The 13,899-nt window shown below is 47.5% G+C and overlaps 1 protein-coding gene across 1 annotated transcript in view; it reads right to left on the reverse strand.

The window, feature by feature from the left end:
• Nucleotides 1-2,317: 2,317 nt before the first annotated feature.
• Smoc2 (SPARC related modular calcium binding 2) overlaps nucleotides 2,318-13,899 on the reverse strand; it is a 92,388-nt gene continuing 80,806 nt past the window's right edge. The window contains exons 11-14 of the mRNA XM_005377922.1: nucleotides 11,699-11,801; nucleotides 10,234-10,508; nucleotides 5,853-5,890; nucleotides 2,318-3,716 (exon numbers count right to left, since the gene is read on the reverse strand). Coding sequence (XP_005377979.1) covers nucleotides 3,699-3,716; nucleotides 5,853-5,890; nucleotides 10,234-10,508; nucleotides 11,699-11,801 — 434 coding nt within the window. The 3' untranslated portion in view covers nucleotides 2,318-3,698. The remainder of the gene's footprint in view (nucleotides 3,717-5,852; nucleotides 5,891-10,233; nucleotides 10,509-11,698; nucleotides 11,802-13,899) is intronic.

Raw genomic sequence — 13,899 nt, forward strand, 5'->3', positions numbered from 1 at the left:
CTGCCGACTTACAAAGCTGCCCTTGTCCTGAGCAGCTAATGACTGGGTGCTAAGAAGAGGTACTGGTTGCCAACAATACTTAGTAGAATTCTATTCACTGGGGCTTGGGAAAGCTAAAAAGCATAACATGCATTCTTCTCAGCCTTTGGCTCTGCCCTCTGCCCTTGGTCCTGTGGGCTTATGAGACATGAAACACAGCACACCTCTGAGCCATGCTGGTTGGTCTCCTCCTGAAGACGCAGACCGATCCGAAGCCTTGGGGGGATCCCTATGGGCTATGTGCTGCCTGTCTTCTGGCCAACTGAGAAAAATACCTCTGTATGCCCCAGCCACTGAGGTTTGGTTTTCTGATTTCTGTGTCTTACAAGTGAAGTCAATTCTTAACAAATAGAGGGCTAAGAATAGCATTCTCTTATTTCTGCCTTTAGGGCTTTTCCTTTGTAAATAGTTAAAACCTGTACTTTTTTTAGACCGGTGTTCATTGTTCAGGAGTTTGTACTGAAGTTTCCTTGTCCTTCATATACTCCTAAAGGTGAGATTCAAAATCATGTGATGCAGACAGCTCCGACACATAGCTTTGTGCTCATAATGGCATCGGTCAATGACCGGTTATGCCAGGGCCAGGGCCCGGACCCCAGAATAGTGGACAACTTAGACAACACACATGGCCAAGAACAAATATAAACAGGTCTTGTTGTCAGCAAGCTTTGGGGTGACTTGTCTAAAACATTACAATAGAAGATATGGAAGACAATCTTCTCGACTGAAGAAATACTAAAAATGGCTACATGACTAATAAGCCAAGTGATTTTCAAATTTTGGCCTATGTAATGGAGTGTGGTATTTGAGAGAAAGCCATCTTCCTCTTCACCATGACCACTAGCCTCCTCATTACCATCACCATCACCAACACCAACACCATCACCAACACCATCATAATCACCATCACCATCTTCACCGTCTTCATCACCATCACGAACACCACCATGACCACCATCCACATCATCAGTCTCTGTATCACTCATCCCATCCTTGTCATCCGTTGCCACTAGCATCACCATCACACCATCCCTGTCACCACACCACCACAATCGCCACAGTCCCCTGAACTCAGCCTTGTGTAAATGCTTACTATTTTTCTGGACTAGCTTTGTTGCTTGGTTTTATTTGGTCTTCCCCTTGACACTTTATGATCACATCAGTCACTTCTATACATCAATTCTAAAATCTTTGACACCTTTCACCTCCAAAAGGTAAACAAAAGTCCAGGTGTGACCTTTGTGAGTATGATTTATGAGCTGCTCAGAGTGTCTAAAACCCTCCCACATACAGGCACTTGAGGAGGGTGCAGGAGCCTCCGCAAGTAGGAGAAGGGGTGGGACATGCGGGAGAGAGGCGTCCAGCACAGACAGCCCTGCTCTGAGGAGTCAGGGAAACAGACTTCTGCTCCAGATTGCAGTCTTAATACTCTTCACGTGGGACCTGTGATGGCCTGCCACTTCCTCCTCACCGATCTTCCTGCTCCCTGCCTCTTGCCTGCTCCTCAACCTCCTGGATACTGCCCTGACTTGCTTCAAGATCAGTAAGCTCCACCTTTCCGAGCGGTGCTTGCTGGCAGCCATCTTCCTCCTAGTTCCCTTGGCTCCTGGAAAGGCTTCCCTGCACCGTTGTCATCACCAGTGCTGTGACGGAGTGTATGAAGATCATCCTTTCCCGAGCTGAGGGAGCGCTGTGGATGTGGGAGGAGATGGACTAGGAGGGAGTAGAGAATCCTGGAGGAGGCACGAATGCTTAAAAAGCTGCTGCAGGGGTCCCAGGGTAAGTCAAGAAGGACCAAGCCAAGGATGGGATGAAGCGTAGAGGCTGGGGGATTGGACTAGTTCAATGTCACTCTCAAGGTCCTTAGTTATGTAACTTAGTGAAACGCATTTACTAAAACAAGAGCTTTTTCACTCCTCTGTCCTGCATCGAAGCACCCAGCAACACAGGAGAAACCAAGAGAAGGGCTCAGCCACCCAGCCATTCCTGGGTGACCCCCTCACCTGGCAAGAGCAAGTCCCTGGGCCAGGCTCTCAGCAGCCACATGTTAACTCATGATCTGCCCCAGGAGGCACCCACCTGTACCCCTGCTCTGCAGAGGAGGAAACCGAGGTCCAAATAGGCCTAAAGATTCATCAGAAATCACACAGCCTTCACAGGCGGAGCTATGACTCAGACTTGCTTCAGCCCAGGGTCCCTGCCTTTACCTCCCTGCAGTGGACACATTTACAATGAGACGATCATAAAACTGTGAACCCCGCTGAAAAAAAAGACTAAATACAGTTTTGATAGCATACTTTATTTTAATCTAAGAAAAATGATTAAATTCAAAGTTTAGAAATATAAAAGACTATCCAAAACATTTAAGATTGTAACTATTTCTTGGACAGCATTGACATGTAGCTGGCTTAGGGCTCCAAAGTCTTGGTTTTTACCTTTGCACAGTCTGAATAAGCACAAAGCCTCAAGAAATATCTTCACAAAAATCCACAGACATCACACACGTGACACTGTTGGGAGACTGGAGGCCACGAAGATTTTTCCAAGCAAAAGTTTACGCTGATAGTCACTCCGCTCTAGCGCCGAGTTCTGGTCCATCCTCCCAGTGCTCTACAGGGCCGACGAGCGCATGCGAACCTCAGTCCTGCCGCTCAGTGAGAGCATCCGGCCCCCAACACTCCTCTCACAGGCCCCTTCAGACGAACCCCACCGCAGGCAAAGTCCTCTTGTCCCTGAAGTCTGGAGCTACAGGAAGCGGAGCGGTCCTCCTTGTGCCAAGTCACACCCCCAGCACAGTCTGGGCAGCTGCTGCTTTCTCTAGGGAGACGCCAATTTATTCGGGGGACAGTTTTCCCTTTCAGTGGGTTGGTGTAGGCCACAGCGGGGTGGGACAGCCATGTGGAGAGAGAGGCAGTGGCCAGGTGGTGAGCCCACCAGACTAAACCAGCCCTGGCCTCTCGGGCAGCGGGGTACTCAGACTCACTGTCCGCAGTTGGAGTCCCTTAGGGTGCGGGCCCCCTGCGGGAGCCACTCTGGAAATCTAATGGCATGATTAATGGAGCCCAAGGCCAGACTTAAGAAGCTTGAAGTGGACACACAAAGTAGATGAAATGCTCTTTCCAACCGGGGCACTGCCTGCCCGAAAATGCTGGGAGTTAGTGGTCGCATGATTCTTGGTGTGAGAGAGATCTCTGAGAAGCCAAACAAAGCAAACACAAAATCCCAAGAAACAGGCCAACCTGTGCACAGTGAGCGCAGCACGGTACAGATGGACATTACAGGAGTCACGGCAGCTGGGCGGGCGGACAGACAACGCGGGGTCGGGGCCGAGGGCGGAGCCGCTCCCTCCCGAAGGAGACGGTGTCTGCGGCCGCGATGTCGGGCGGAAGGGCAGCTCAAAGGCACTCAAAGGCGTCTCCACCAGCACAGCTTTCAAAGGTCGAGAGAGGGCACATACATTGTATGTGATTAATTTTCTGAAGCCAGCCTTCCATTTTCACAGATTAAAACAGTCTGTTTAAATATCTCATCTCTACAAAGTGAATTTACATTTAAAGTACAAAGTGCAAATACTATATGTTTTTGGTTTTGGTTTTTAATTGCTCTTTGGTGAGGGAGATTCCCACATGTCTAGGAACTGCCTTGGGTATGTGAGCGGTTCATCCTTGCTTCCTGGGCTGAAAAACAAGACAAAGAGACTTCAGGTTAGGAAGTTTACGCCACCCACCTGCGAGGTCTGCCCCAGCTTCTGGAAATGATACCAGAGGAAAAGCAGTATTTAAAAGCCTATAAGAGGGGCTGGGGATTTAGCTCAGCGGCAAAGCGCCTGCCTGGCAAGCGCAAGGTCATGAGTTCAGTTCCTGGTACCGGAGAAAAATCAGAAAAAAAAAAAAAGCCTATAAGAAAGGAAAGCGCGTCTTAGCTGTAAGGATTAATGAAAACATTCTTCACACTTTCCCCCTTGAAATAATTAAAAATACCAGGAAAATGCGTCAATTGATAAAATGGGCATTTCCTTCAAGTACTGTAAATTCACTATACATTAACAGTTCCGCAGCATCTCCTACAACCTGGAATTCATTACACTGAACTGGTTTTGTAATCTAATTTATGCTTCAAATTTGAAAAAGGCACAGTTGATTTTTTAATTCTCCTTTTCATCTTTCCCACGCACTGCTTTACCTAAGAGCAAATGCAACATGAAAAGTGTGTTTACTATATTATTGATCTCTCAGTATAATTCACAACCCCAACTTCCAATTAAAAGCAATTTAAAATGGAAAGGGAAAGCAACATGCAATTTCCTAGACTTAGTTTTCCAAGTGCGTCCCTTGCTACACAGTAAGTGGACCCACTCTTCTGTCTTATTATTCAAAATAATTCAACTTCAAAATTTAGGCCATTTCTGGGTTGGCTTTCATTTCCCTTAATAAAGACTGAGGAGGTTTAGAGCGAGACGCTGTAGCTCCTCTCTAAGTGAAAGTTTTGCTGTGGTCGGTTATGGGTAAAGATAGCCCACCGGCTATTAAAGATGGTTAGATCCCGTCTCAAGATCTGCTTGACTGCACAGCTCCAAACCCTTCTGGGTAGGGGCCAAGGAGGACAGATCACTTCTGACTACGTATGAACCTGTGACGCACAACGCGATGGTGCCTGGTGACGGGCTGTTTTACTTTTCAGAGCACACTTAGGTCCTCAGTTCTGCCGCTGCCAGCAAGCTGAAGCCTGTCCTCCAGGGACAGTAGTCGCGGCAGTCACCACGGTTAAGAGTCCCTCGGATGTTCACTGCTGGGGCTGCTGCTGCACCCCGGCACTCAGGAGAAGCTGCAGAGGCCGCTCTCAGCTCTCCCTCCGGAAGGGGCTGCGGAGTTTATTTAAAATTGAGTGGAGCACACGTGTGCCATAATTGCCATTATCTAACGAAAACAACCCTTGGGAAGTCTTTGGTCACAGCTGGTAATTGCTTTCAGGCCAGCTGCGTTCTCAAGTGTAAGTGATTTGCAGTGGGATTTAAAAAGTTAAAACCATAAACATTTGCTGAACAAAGGAAAATGAATCACACATCTTTCCCAAATAAAATGGTTTTAAATTACATCCAAGGTGTATGTGTTGGAGGTCCCCACTTAAAACCCACAACAAAAACAGGGGCTGCCTTAGGGAACGCAGGCCTGACATCAAACAGGTGCAGACAAAATAAATAACAAATTGACTCCAGGTCAGAAAGAAAGGAAGCTTTTGCCCGGCTCTGGGGGAGGGAAAATGAATCTACTCATGTTTGTCTCCTGGAAAACGTTCTCATTTAGGCCTTGGCATGGGACCTGGGGAGAGATACCACAATTGTGTCCTCTAATTGCACGTATAGAGATGTGGACTCAGAAACACGAACGTGTGTTTATCAACACTCAGCCTGAAGAGAAACAGCTGCGGGAGTTGAGCTCCCGTCTTATTCACAGCACTAGAAGGAGCGGGTGTTCATGCGTCCCCCAAAGTGTCTCCTGTTCCCCCACCTTCTTAAGATGTAAGAAATCAGAACAGCGACTTCTACAATACAAGCAGATTTAGGAATTCTTCTTAAAATAATGAAATCATCAACAAATGAAGCAAAATCTTTGCATTAATGGTTCATCAGTTTGGACATAATGGATAGGCTTGGGCAGGGCAGTATTAGGGTTCCGGGGCAGCTGGCCAGGCCGCCTCTCGTACCCTTTCCTCTCCTGGAATGTACCGTCCCCTCCAAATCCACATCACTCTGAATCCATGCTGCCTTCAAGGAAACCAGCTAGTCATCCAAGCTAAAACAGAAATACACTCACCTGTCTATTAGCAGTGCCTTCGGCATTGCCTCTGGGAGCTGGAGGGGAAGAAGACATTATTACAAATCAAACCCTCTTTATTTAATGACAGATACACTATGATTCCAGAAAGGGGCCCATGCCACTTGAGGAGGGTGTCATCTACTGCAGACTTGTTCACATTAAATACACACGTACATCTCTCTGCTTACACTTAGGAGTAGTGGATAATAAAGTCACTGTGCAAACATTATTGAACAATACAAGAGCTCTAGTCCATTTTACAAGGCTGTTTCATTTTGTCCCTATTCTGAGGGTCAATCCACTATTCAGGGAACGATCTTCCAGGACCTTCCACAGGCTCCCAAGGAACATGGATTCTATTCTGCGACAACAGAAGCCTTGAGCTGCATGCCCACACACATTCTTTTTTATATTAAAATTAGGAATAACTAGCATGTTTGACTCTGAGTGGTTTTCCCCAAATTTTCCAGTAAAATTGAAGCTGAGGAGATGTGCTGTTTGCTCTGTGGGAGCATCTGGGGATCTCTGTGTCCTTTCTCAATCTGCACGTCCACCCCTCCCCCGTGGAGACTGCTCAGGGCGGCCTCCCGCCTCTGCTGCTTCCTGGGCACTTGGCCTTTGCTCCGTGCTCTTCCTCTCCCACCCGCTGGCTAGCTGCCCTGTCTTGTAGGCTTCCAGAATACTCCTCACGCCTCCAGTCCTCTCTGACCCACGGGCGGCCACCTTCCTCCTTCCTCCTTGACCTTGGGTAGCTTGGGTCTCACTCCCTTCTCCCACACCCGGGCTCTCAGTAGGAGCTCCTCCTGATGTCCCCGAGTGCACACGCCACCAGGGCATGGCTGAGACCAGATCCTCAGCTTCAGCAGCACTCTCTGCCTTTGGGTTCTTCATAGTCACCCCAAGGGGACAGGACAAACTGGATGGTACCACTGATGACGGATTGATTGATATTATACTGGAGATTGAACCCAGCACCTTCACACTGAGCTACATCTGCAGCCCTTCTAACATTTTTATCTTATTTTATTCATTCAGTATTTTTGAGACGGGATCTCCCTGGTTGCCCAGGCTGAGCTTATACTTGTGATCCTCCTGCCTCAGCCTCCTAGAGTGCTAGGATTACAATATTTGCCACTGCTCTGGGCTCTCTATCTTCCCTCTGAAAATTTCTGTCTCTGCTCTTCCGTTTCTAGGACAGGGTTTCTGGCTATGAACTGCTCAGGGCAAACTCTTGGCATTACTGCCCCTGCTGTGCCACTTGCTCTTGTTACCACCAGCACATACGCTGCTGCCCTCAAGCTCTCCAACCCACCCCCCGCCCCACTGTGCAAATTGCCCCCGCTCTCCGAGACCCTGCAAACCCCTCCCTCCCCCCGTCAGCCCTTCCTGTCTAGACTGTGCCCACAAGGTGCCCAGGGACCCCTTGAAAGCACTTCTGCACAAGTCCTTCCTACCAAGCCTTCCACGGCCTCTCATCCAGGGACTTGGCCAGGGTCTCCTGGGTTCTGTCCACTTTGGTGCCTTCCTCAGGCTTGCTGGGCACCCACTCTGTACCTACCCACATATGCCCCCATCCCTTCCAGCTCATCTACACCTGCTCACGCTGACCAGAATGTCCCTCTGTGTCCCTTGCCCCCTTCCTCAGCACCCTGCCGCCCTTGGTTCTGGCCTGGGTCTCGTTTAGCTCATGTCCTGCTGCTACACTGGACCATGGGCATCTGTTTTCCCGACTGTCACTTCAGCAGTACCCCGACCACGGGCAGAAGGTGGAAGACAGCCCGGGGTGTCCCAGCTCTTCCACTGACTGCTGATGTGTAGCTATGTAATAAAAATCTACTGAGCAAAAACTGCGATTTGTCTGTTATAAACTCACTTCTCTTTCTTTTTTTTTTTTTTTTTTGTTTTTTTTCTCCGGTACCGGGAACCGAACTCATGACCTTGCGCTTGCCAGGCAGGCGCTTTTTGCCGCTGAGCTAAATCCCCAGCCCCAACTCACTTCTCTTTCTATTTAGGGAAGTTGAAATGCAATGTGAAACGGCGAACTCATTGTATTTCGTGAGCCGCAAAATTATTAAACAATAGCATTTTTCACATGGGTGTTAACGCTATAAGCATCAGAGTACTTTTGAGAAGGAAACTTAGGCCAAAGATTCAAATTTCCACACTCCTAGAGTGATACTTTAGATGTATTCTAAGCCAACTTGTCCATTCAGCAACACCTGGTTTTCTGTTGCTTGACTGTCATTGTCAATCTCTCTACTAATTAGAAGTCGTAGTAGATTAGAGATAAGTTATAGTGAGACAAAGTTAACATTCTGAAATGTTAGAAAAGACTTTGGTCAGAAATGAATATTTCCTAATTGCTCGGGCTCTGCACAGTGGTTATCTTGGAGAACCATTAAACTGTGTTGTAATCCCTTCTGAAGTTTTTTCTGAAATTTTCATAAACAGAGCCTTTCTTGGCTTTATAATTTCTTATTTTCAGATAATGATTTATCTTGCATTGATATTATAAATGTCAAAGTTTAAATCCAATTTTGAAGTGGGTCTCAATTGCAGTCATTTAAAAGCAGACATTTTGTAATGCTAAATCAGTGTGATTCACTTAGAAATCATATTGTGATTCCATTTTACAAAGTCCAAGGGCATGTACATGTAGATGTGTGTGTAGAAATAGTTTTGGAAACAGAATAAAAGTTGTATACATCCTTCACTACATTTCTCAGATTTTAGAGTAAAATCTGCATTTTTGGATAATTAGCAAAAATACAGAACACAAAAGAAATTGATAATAATTTGGATACTTTCTATGTCATAACTTATCTGTTCCTGAATACTTAGGTTTCGCTGACTTTCAAGTATTTCAAGTAATACAGGATGGGAAAAAAAATTACTGATCATAAAATTGAGAAATAAAAAGGTAGGAGAAAAGTCTGGAAAATCCTACAAGGGAAATGAAAAATTTGGAATATCAACTCAATGTGTATTCAGATGCCCACTGTTCATTTTTCTGACCCAATTTCCAATTTCTACAAATAACAGCTCATTTGGGTTAACAGAGGAAGATGGGGATCAGATTTATCTTTTCTGTTTACAAACAAGACAATAAAGTGCAGACACATTTGTCTAGTGACAGGGGCCTCATGGGGCCAACTCAACACTCTACAGTAGTTTAAACATTCCTACTCCTGGACAGTGCCATCAGGAGAGATGGTCTGTGTCTACTGCATGCTCCCCTCTTCCCTGTGAGAGGAGTACACAGTTCCCACTGCCATCAGCTCTGTCCCAAGTGGACAGGATGGTACGAATTGACCTCAGATAACAAACTGCACAGTGAGGCTCCATCTCTGCAGAACTGACTTCTCACGGGCAGACTGGCAAGGATTGCTTCATGGCCACAGAGTTCAGCCCCAACTAATTTGTTTGCATAATGTTGAGTGACTGTCTCAGCAGTTCTAGGGACAGGGGCACTAATGGGGCCGACATCAGCGCATCTTTGGGACCTCTCAGGAGCCACAGTCCAGCTCAGCTCGGAGGAGGTTCACACGCAAGAGGGCACAGGAACACTGGCTAGTGGGCCAGGTTCACACAGGACAATAGTCAAAGCCACTGGTACAGCTGGTCTGGATGACAGGAATTATTTACTGCTGATGACTAGCTGGAGTCCATGATACAGTTGGTGACTTATTTCCAACAGTTTCCAGAATCAGAAGCAAAACATGTCTGGGAAGTTGACCACTGGAAATGGAGCACCCAAAGGCCTGGCTTCAGAGCCATGCTTGGCTTCTGCCCTCTCAACACCATGTGCTCCTGACCGGGTGTTATGGTCTGTGTCTAGATGTCCCTGCAAAGCCTCATGCGGTCATAGGACTTTTTTGGAGGTGGCTGAATCTGGAGTGTGTGATTGATTCGTAGTACAACGCTGGGATTAAGGGTATTAGTGCTACACCTGCCCTAGGGGGGTAGCCTACATGCAATACAAGGGACAGAAAGAAGCTTTGTCCCCTTTTTCTGTCTCTTGTTGCTTTTGCTGTCTTGCACCACCATGAACTGTTGCCCTCCGCCATGTGCCACCCAGCCTTGGATTCAGCCAAGTATGGACTAAAGCCTCTACAAACTGTAAGCTAAATAAACCTTTCTGCCATTAACTTTGGGTGTTGGGCATTTTGTCTCAGCAATGAGAAAAGTAACTGAGATATCAGGTATCAGTCCCTGATGGCCTACTGTTAACCCTAAGGGCCATCTGTAATCAAAGGCCAACAATCGAAGGATAGGTCTCATTTCTCCCGGACCCGCAGATGTAAGGCATCTCTGAAACCTGGGAAGAAAACCACACGGACACCAAGAGCAGAAGGTAAACAGGAGGAGAGGTGCTTACTGTGGCGCTTCCTGGTGCTCGCCGCGCCCTCCTCCTGCGCCACCCCCAGGCAGCCCATCAGCTCACGCACAGACAGGGAGTGATCACTGTTGGCATCGCAGTACTCCACAAATTTCTTCACACATTTTTTGGGCTTGGATTTCTTCCGGAGAAATCTCTTGAAGGGTTTGATTTCCTTCTTGCCGATGTCTCCACTGCTGTTTTTGTCAAGCAATCTGAAGTACCAGTGCACCACCCTCTCCTCCAGGGTGTGGCTGGGGTCCGGTTCCGAAAGCCTGGAGAGGTAGGACTGGGTCAGGACCTAGAAAAGCTGCAGCTGCCTCCCTGAGAGCCCCGCCCTGCTGCCCAGTGTCCACAGAGAGACACTAGCACCTAGCTAAGGAAGTGGCTGAGCGGAAGGTTTTCCTGTGGGTTTCAGGATCCCAAATGCTGCATTGTGCTGCATGCACAATGGCTGAGCACTTGGCCACCTTCTTAAGAACAAAATCCCCTGTCCTGAACGCCACACACCTGTGACCCAGAGCCGAGGGTTTCTGCCTTTACACGTGACCACTTCCGCACAGGTACGTGGGATACACATAAAAGCATGTATATTGAAAGATGTAAATGGAAAAAAATTTGAAGCTGTAACTAGATAGTTTCTCTTAGATCACAAATAAAGTTGGACAGTGTAAGAAATGATTTGGTAAAATCTCTCTAAAGTGGCTGGCATTGGGTCAGAACTTGAAGTTGTACCAACCAGTAACTGGATCTTTCCTCCACCGTGAAGAGCGTGCGTTCAGCCCTCTTTGCCCTTCCCCGCCAGTCCTGAGCCAACGTTGCCCTGTTTGGAGAATTCTGCCCCTCAGAAGTGAGTGAGGTGTGTGTGGGTCACAGGGACACAGCACGCTGACACCACCGGCTCATTTCCCAGTGTTCAGAGTTGCTTCTCAGATGGCAGCTCACTTACCGCTTTCAATTTCACTTTTCATGTAGGAAGCATCTTTCCAAAAATGTGTATGAAAAGTTGAGATCTAGATGATGTTTACCTTACTGAATTTTTTAGTCTGTAGAGGCATTTTTCACTAGCATTGTCTCTTTATCTCAAGTCTTCTTTAGCAAACACAACTAGATGAAGGTCTCTTGCTAAGGAGGCCTGAAGCTTTAGACCATTGTAGATAGAAGAGTCAATCAAGGGCACAGGGGCCAAAGGATATAAGACCAAAGTGTTAAGGAGATGAAATGTTAAGATGTCTACCAGAAAATGCCTTTTAATACATAAACAAATGATTGCTACTTATGAGGGGGAACATCTGAGGCTTGAGATTCTCTGGCAATTCCACTGGAGGTCTTGGAGAGAGCTCTTTGCCTCCAGCTCTGTCACATTCAAGTAAGCTCCCTGGTCTCAGATATCTAATTCTTAGGCTGACTGAACTTCCCAGATCCCCTGTGCTTCCTGGGCTTCTTGCAGCTGAGAGCAGCCTACCTGCCAGATGCCGAGGAAGGGTCAGAGACGGCGTGAACCATGTCCGTGGACAGCGCATCCAACACACTTGTCAGAAACTCATGCTTTTTGGCGCCAGGACAACCTGGAAAAAATATACAACTTTTCATAGTTCACACAAATCACAAGGTATTATTCTCTATATTCGGAAAAAGATGTTTTAGTATTTGGAAGTTAGTGTGCTGGGATGCCTCAATATTAACGAACGGTACCAACACATCTAGGCTCACTGCCAAAGGCAGACATTGATTTTGGAATCACAGCTGTGATGAAGCACAGCATCTAACACTCACTGAGTCACTGGGTAGAACGAAGAGTCCCAGGTAGTAGCGTCTCATGGATCACAGCAGCAGTGCCGAGTAGCACTTCCAGCTACCCCTGAGGCACCAGTGTTAGGAGACACATCAGGGTCTCACTGGAAGTGGCCCTCTGGAGCTCCGTCCCAGGTGGGCTGAGCCCAGGGGCTGACAGGCCATGCCCTGGTTCCCTCCCAGAACTACAGGAGGTGGGAGGCAGCTCTGTCTCATAGCTTAGAGCTGAAGAACTGTGGCCCTCAGGCTCCAGAAGCAGGTGAGCAATACAATTTCTCTGAAGCTTAACATTCCACAGCATGCTTTACAAGGAAGGTGCTGCTAAATGAGCAGCCTCTTCCCTCCCTTTTGCCCCCAGTTGGGATTCCCTGGTGCCCACGTTTGAGAGTATCTCCCCACCCCAAATTCAGGGTAAACTGGGAGACACTAGCCCACTTTGGGGCGCTTCCCCTCCGCAGGACCCCACCACACCCTCACTGCTCAGGCCCTCAGGGAACAGCGCTGACACCACCGCCCTCAGCCTGCCCTTGGTCCAGGGTGGCCTGGACACTGGCTTCCATCTGAGCAGCTACCAGGAAGTGGAGACCCTCAGGCAGTGATTTCTTTTTTCTTCTAGTCTGTGCAGATATAAGTTTTCAAGGCAGTGATAATAAATTGAGCTTTTCATTGTTTGTGTTCTGTCTAAAAACAAAGAAAACCTTAGAAGTGTTTGGTAGAAAGAGAAGAAAGACACACACAAAAAAGAGGAGAGGAACAGCAGTTTCTGGGCCAGCAGGGACTGCGTACTGCCACTGGGCCCTGCCTGTCTTCAAGGTGTCTTCAAGGGGTGCTCCTCCTCAGAGAGGATCCCAAGGCTCTGCTTAGACAAGCTTAGAAGGTTGTCTAAGCCTTGGAGACCCCACTAGCATCAGGACACTTGCCCGAAGTTCAGACCATGTGGGTGCTAAGAAGCTAACCTTTGCTAAATTAGACTCAGGGTTCTAACAAGGAAATCCTTAGCTGGTCCCTCTGAAGAGCCTCAACATCTCCAAACTCCTCCCAGCAAGCGCAAGCCAAGAAGATCTGCACATTCACTGCAGAAAGATGTGCTAGGTCAGAAACCTTTCGGAAACCTCTTGGAAACCTCTTGAGGCCAAGTGACAGCTTAGATATGGCCAGTGCAGGGCCGACCATCAGAGACAGGAAAGCAGCAGGGAGGGTAAAGCGCCCCAGAGCACCAGCCTGGAGCCCAGGGACCAAAGGGAGGAAGCTCTAGGCAGGTGACAGGTGCAATAGGAACAGCTCCCGATGGGTTCCCAGCCCCATTAGCCCTGAGAGTTTAACAGAGTAGGCGAGGAAAGGCACAACCGTCTGGGAGAAGGATCACTTACTAGCTAATTCTCTGTACTGAGCAGCACCAAGAAAGGCTTCAGCTCACAGCTGTGCGATGAGGCAGACTGACTGTGGGTCCATCCAGGTTGGTTTGCACTGCTAATTAAATCATGTCTCCCCAAATGAGGGAAAGCAACATGGTATCCTTCATTAGAAAATAATACGCATTCATTATGAAAAACCAGACTGTGGCATACAGAACTTTCAGACTCCTTAATGCAGTAAAGGGGATTTATCCTGTAGGTGTGAACTACTTCTGAAATATGAAACATCAAGTTGGTCTTGCCTGAGTATTATTTTTAGTTACTGCATAAAACACATGCCTGTGATACACAGGTGTCTCTGCAAAAGATTTTTATTTCACAGTTGAGAAGTCCTTCAGTCCAAAAAAGAGGACTTTTAAGTTTCATTTACAAAGACCCTGAACTTCATTTTGAGTAAAGCAATGGAAAAAAGGAAAAATATTTCTGCTCAGGAAGGCACAGTGCTAACTTCCGGCAG

Source organism: Chinchilla lanigera, unplaced genomic scaffold (genome assembly GCF_000276665.1).
Source record: "Chinchilla lanigera isolate Chin_1 unplaced genomic scaffold, ChiLan1.0 scaffold00010, whole genome shotgun sequence".
In the NCBI taxonomy this organism is placed as follows: Eukaryota; Metazoa; Chordata; class Mammalia; order Rodentia; family Chinchillidae; genus Chinchilla; species Chinchilla lanigera.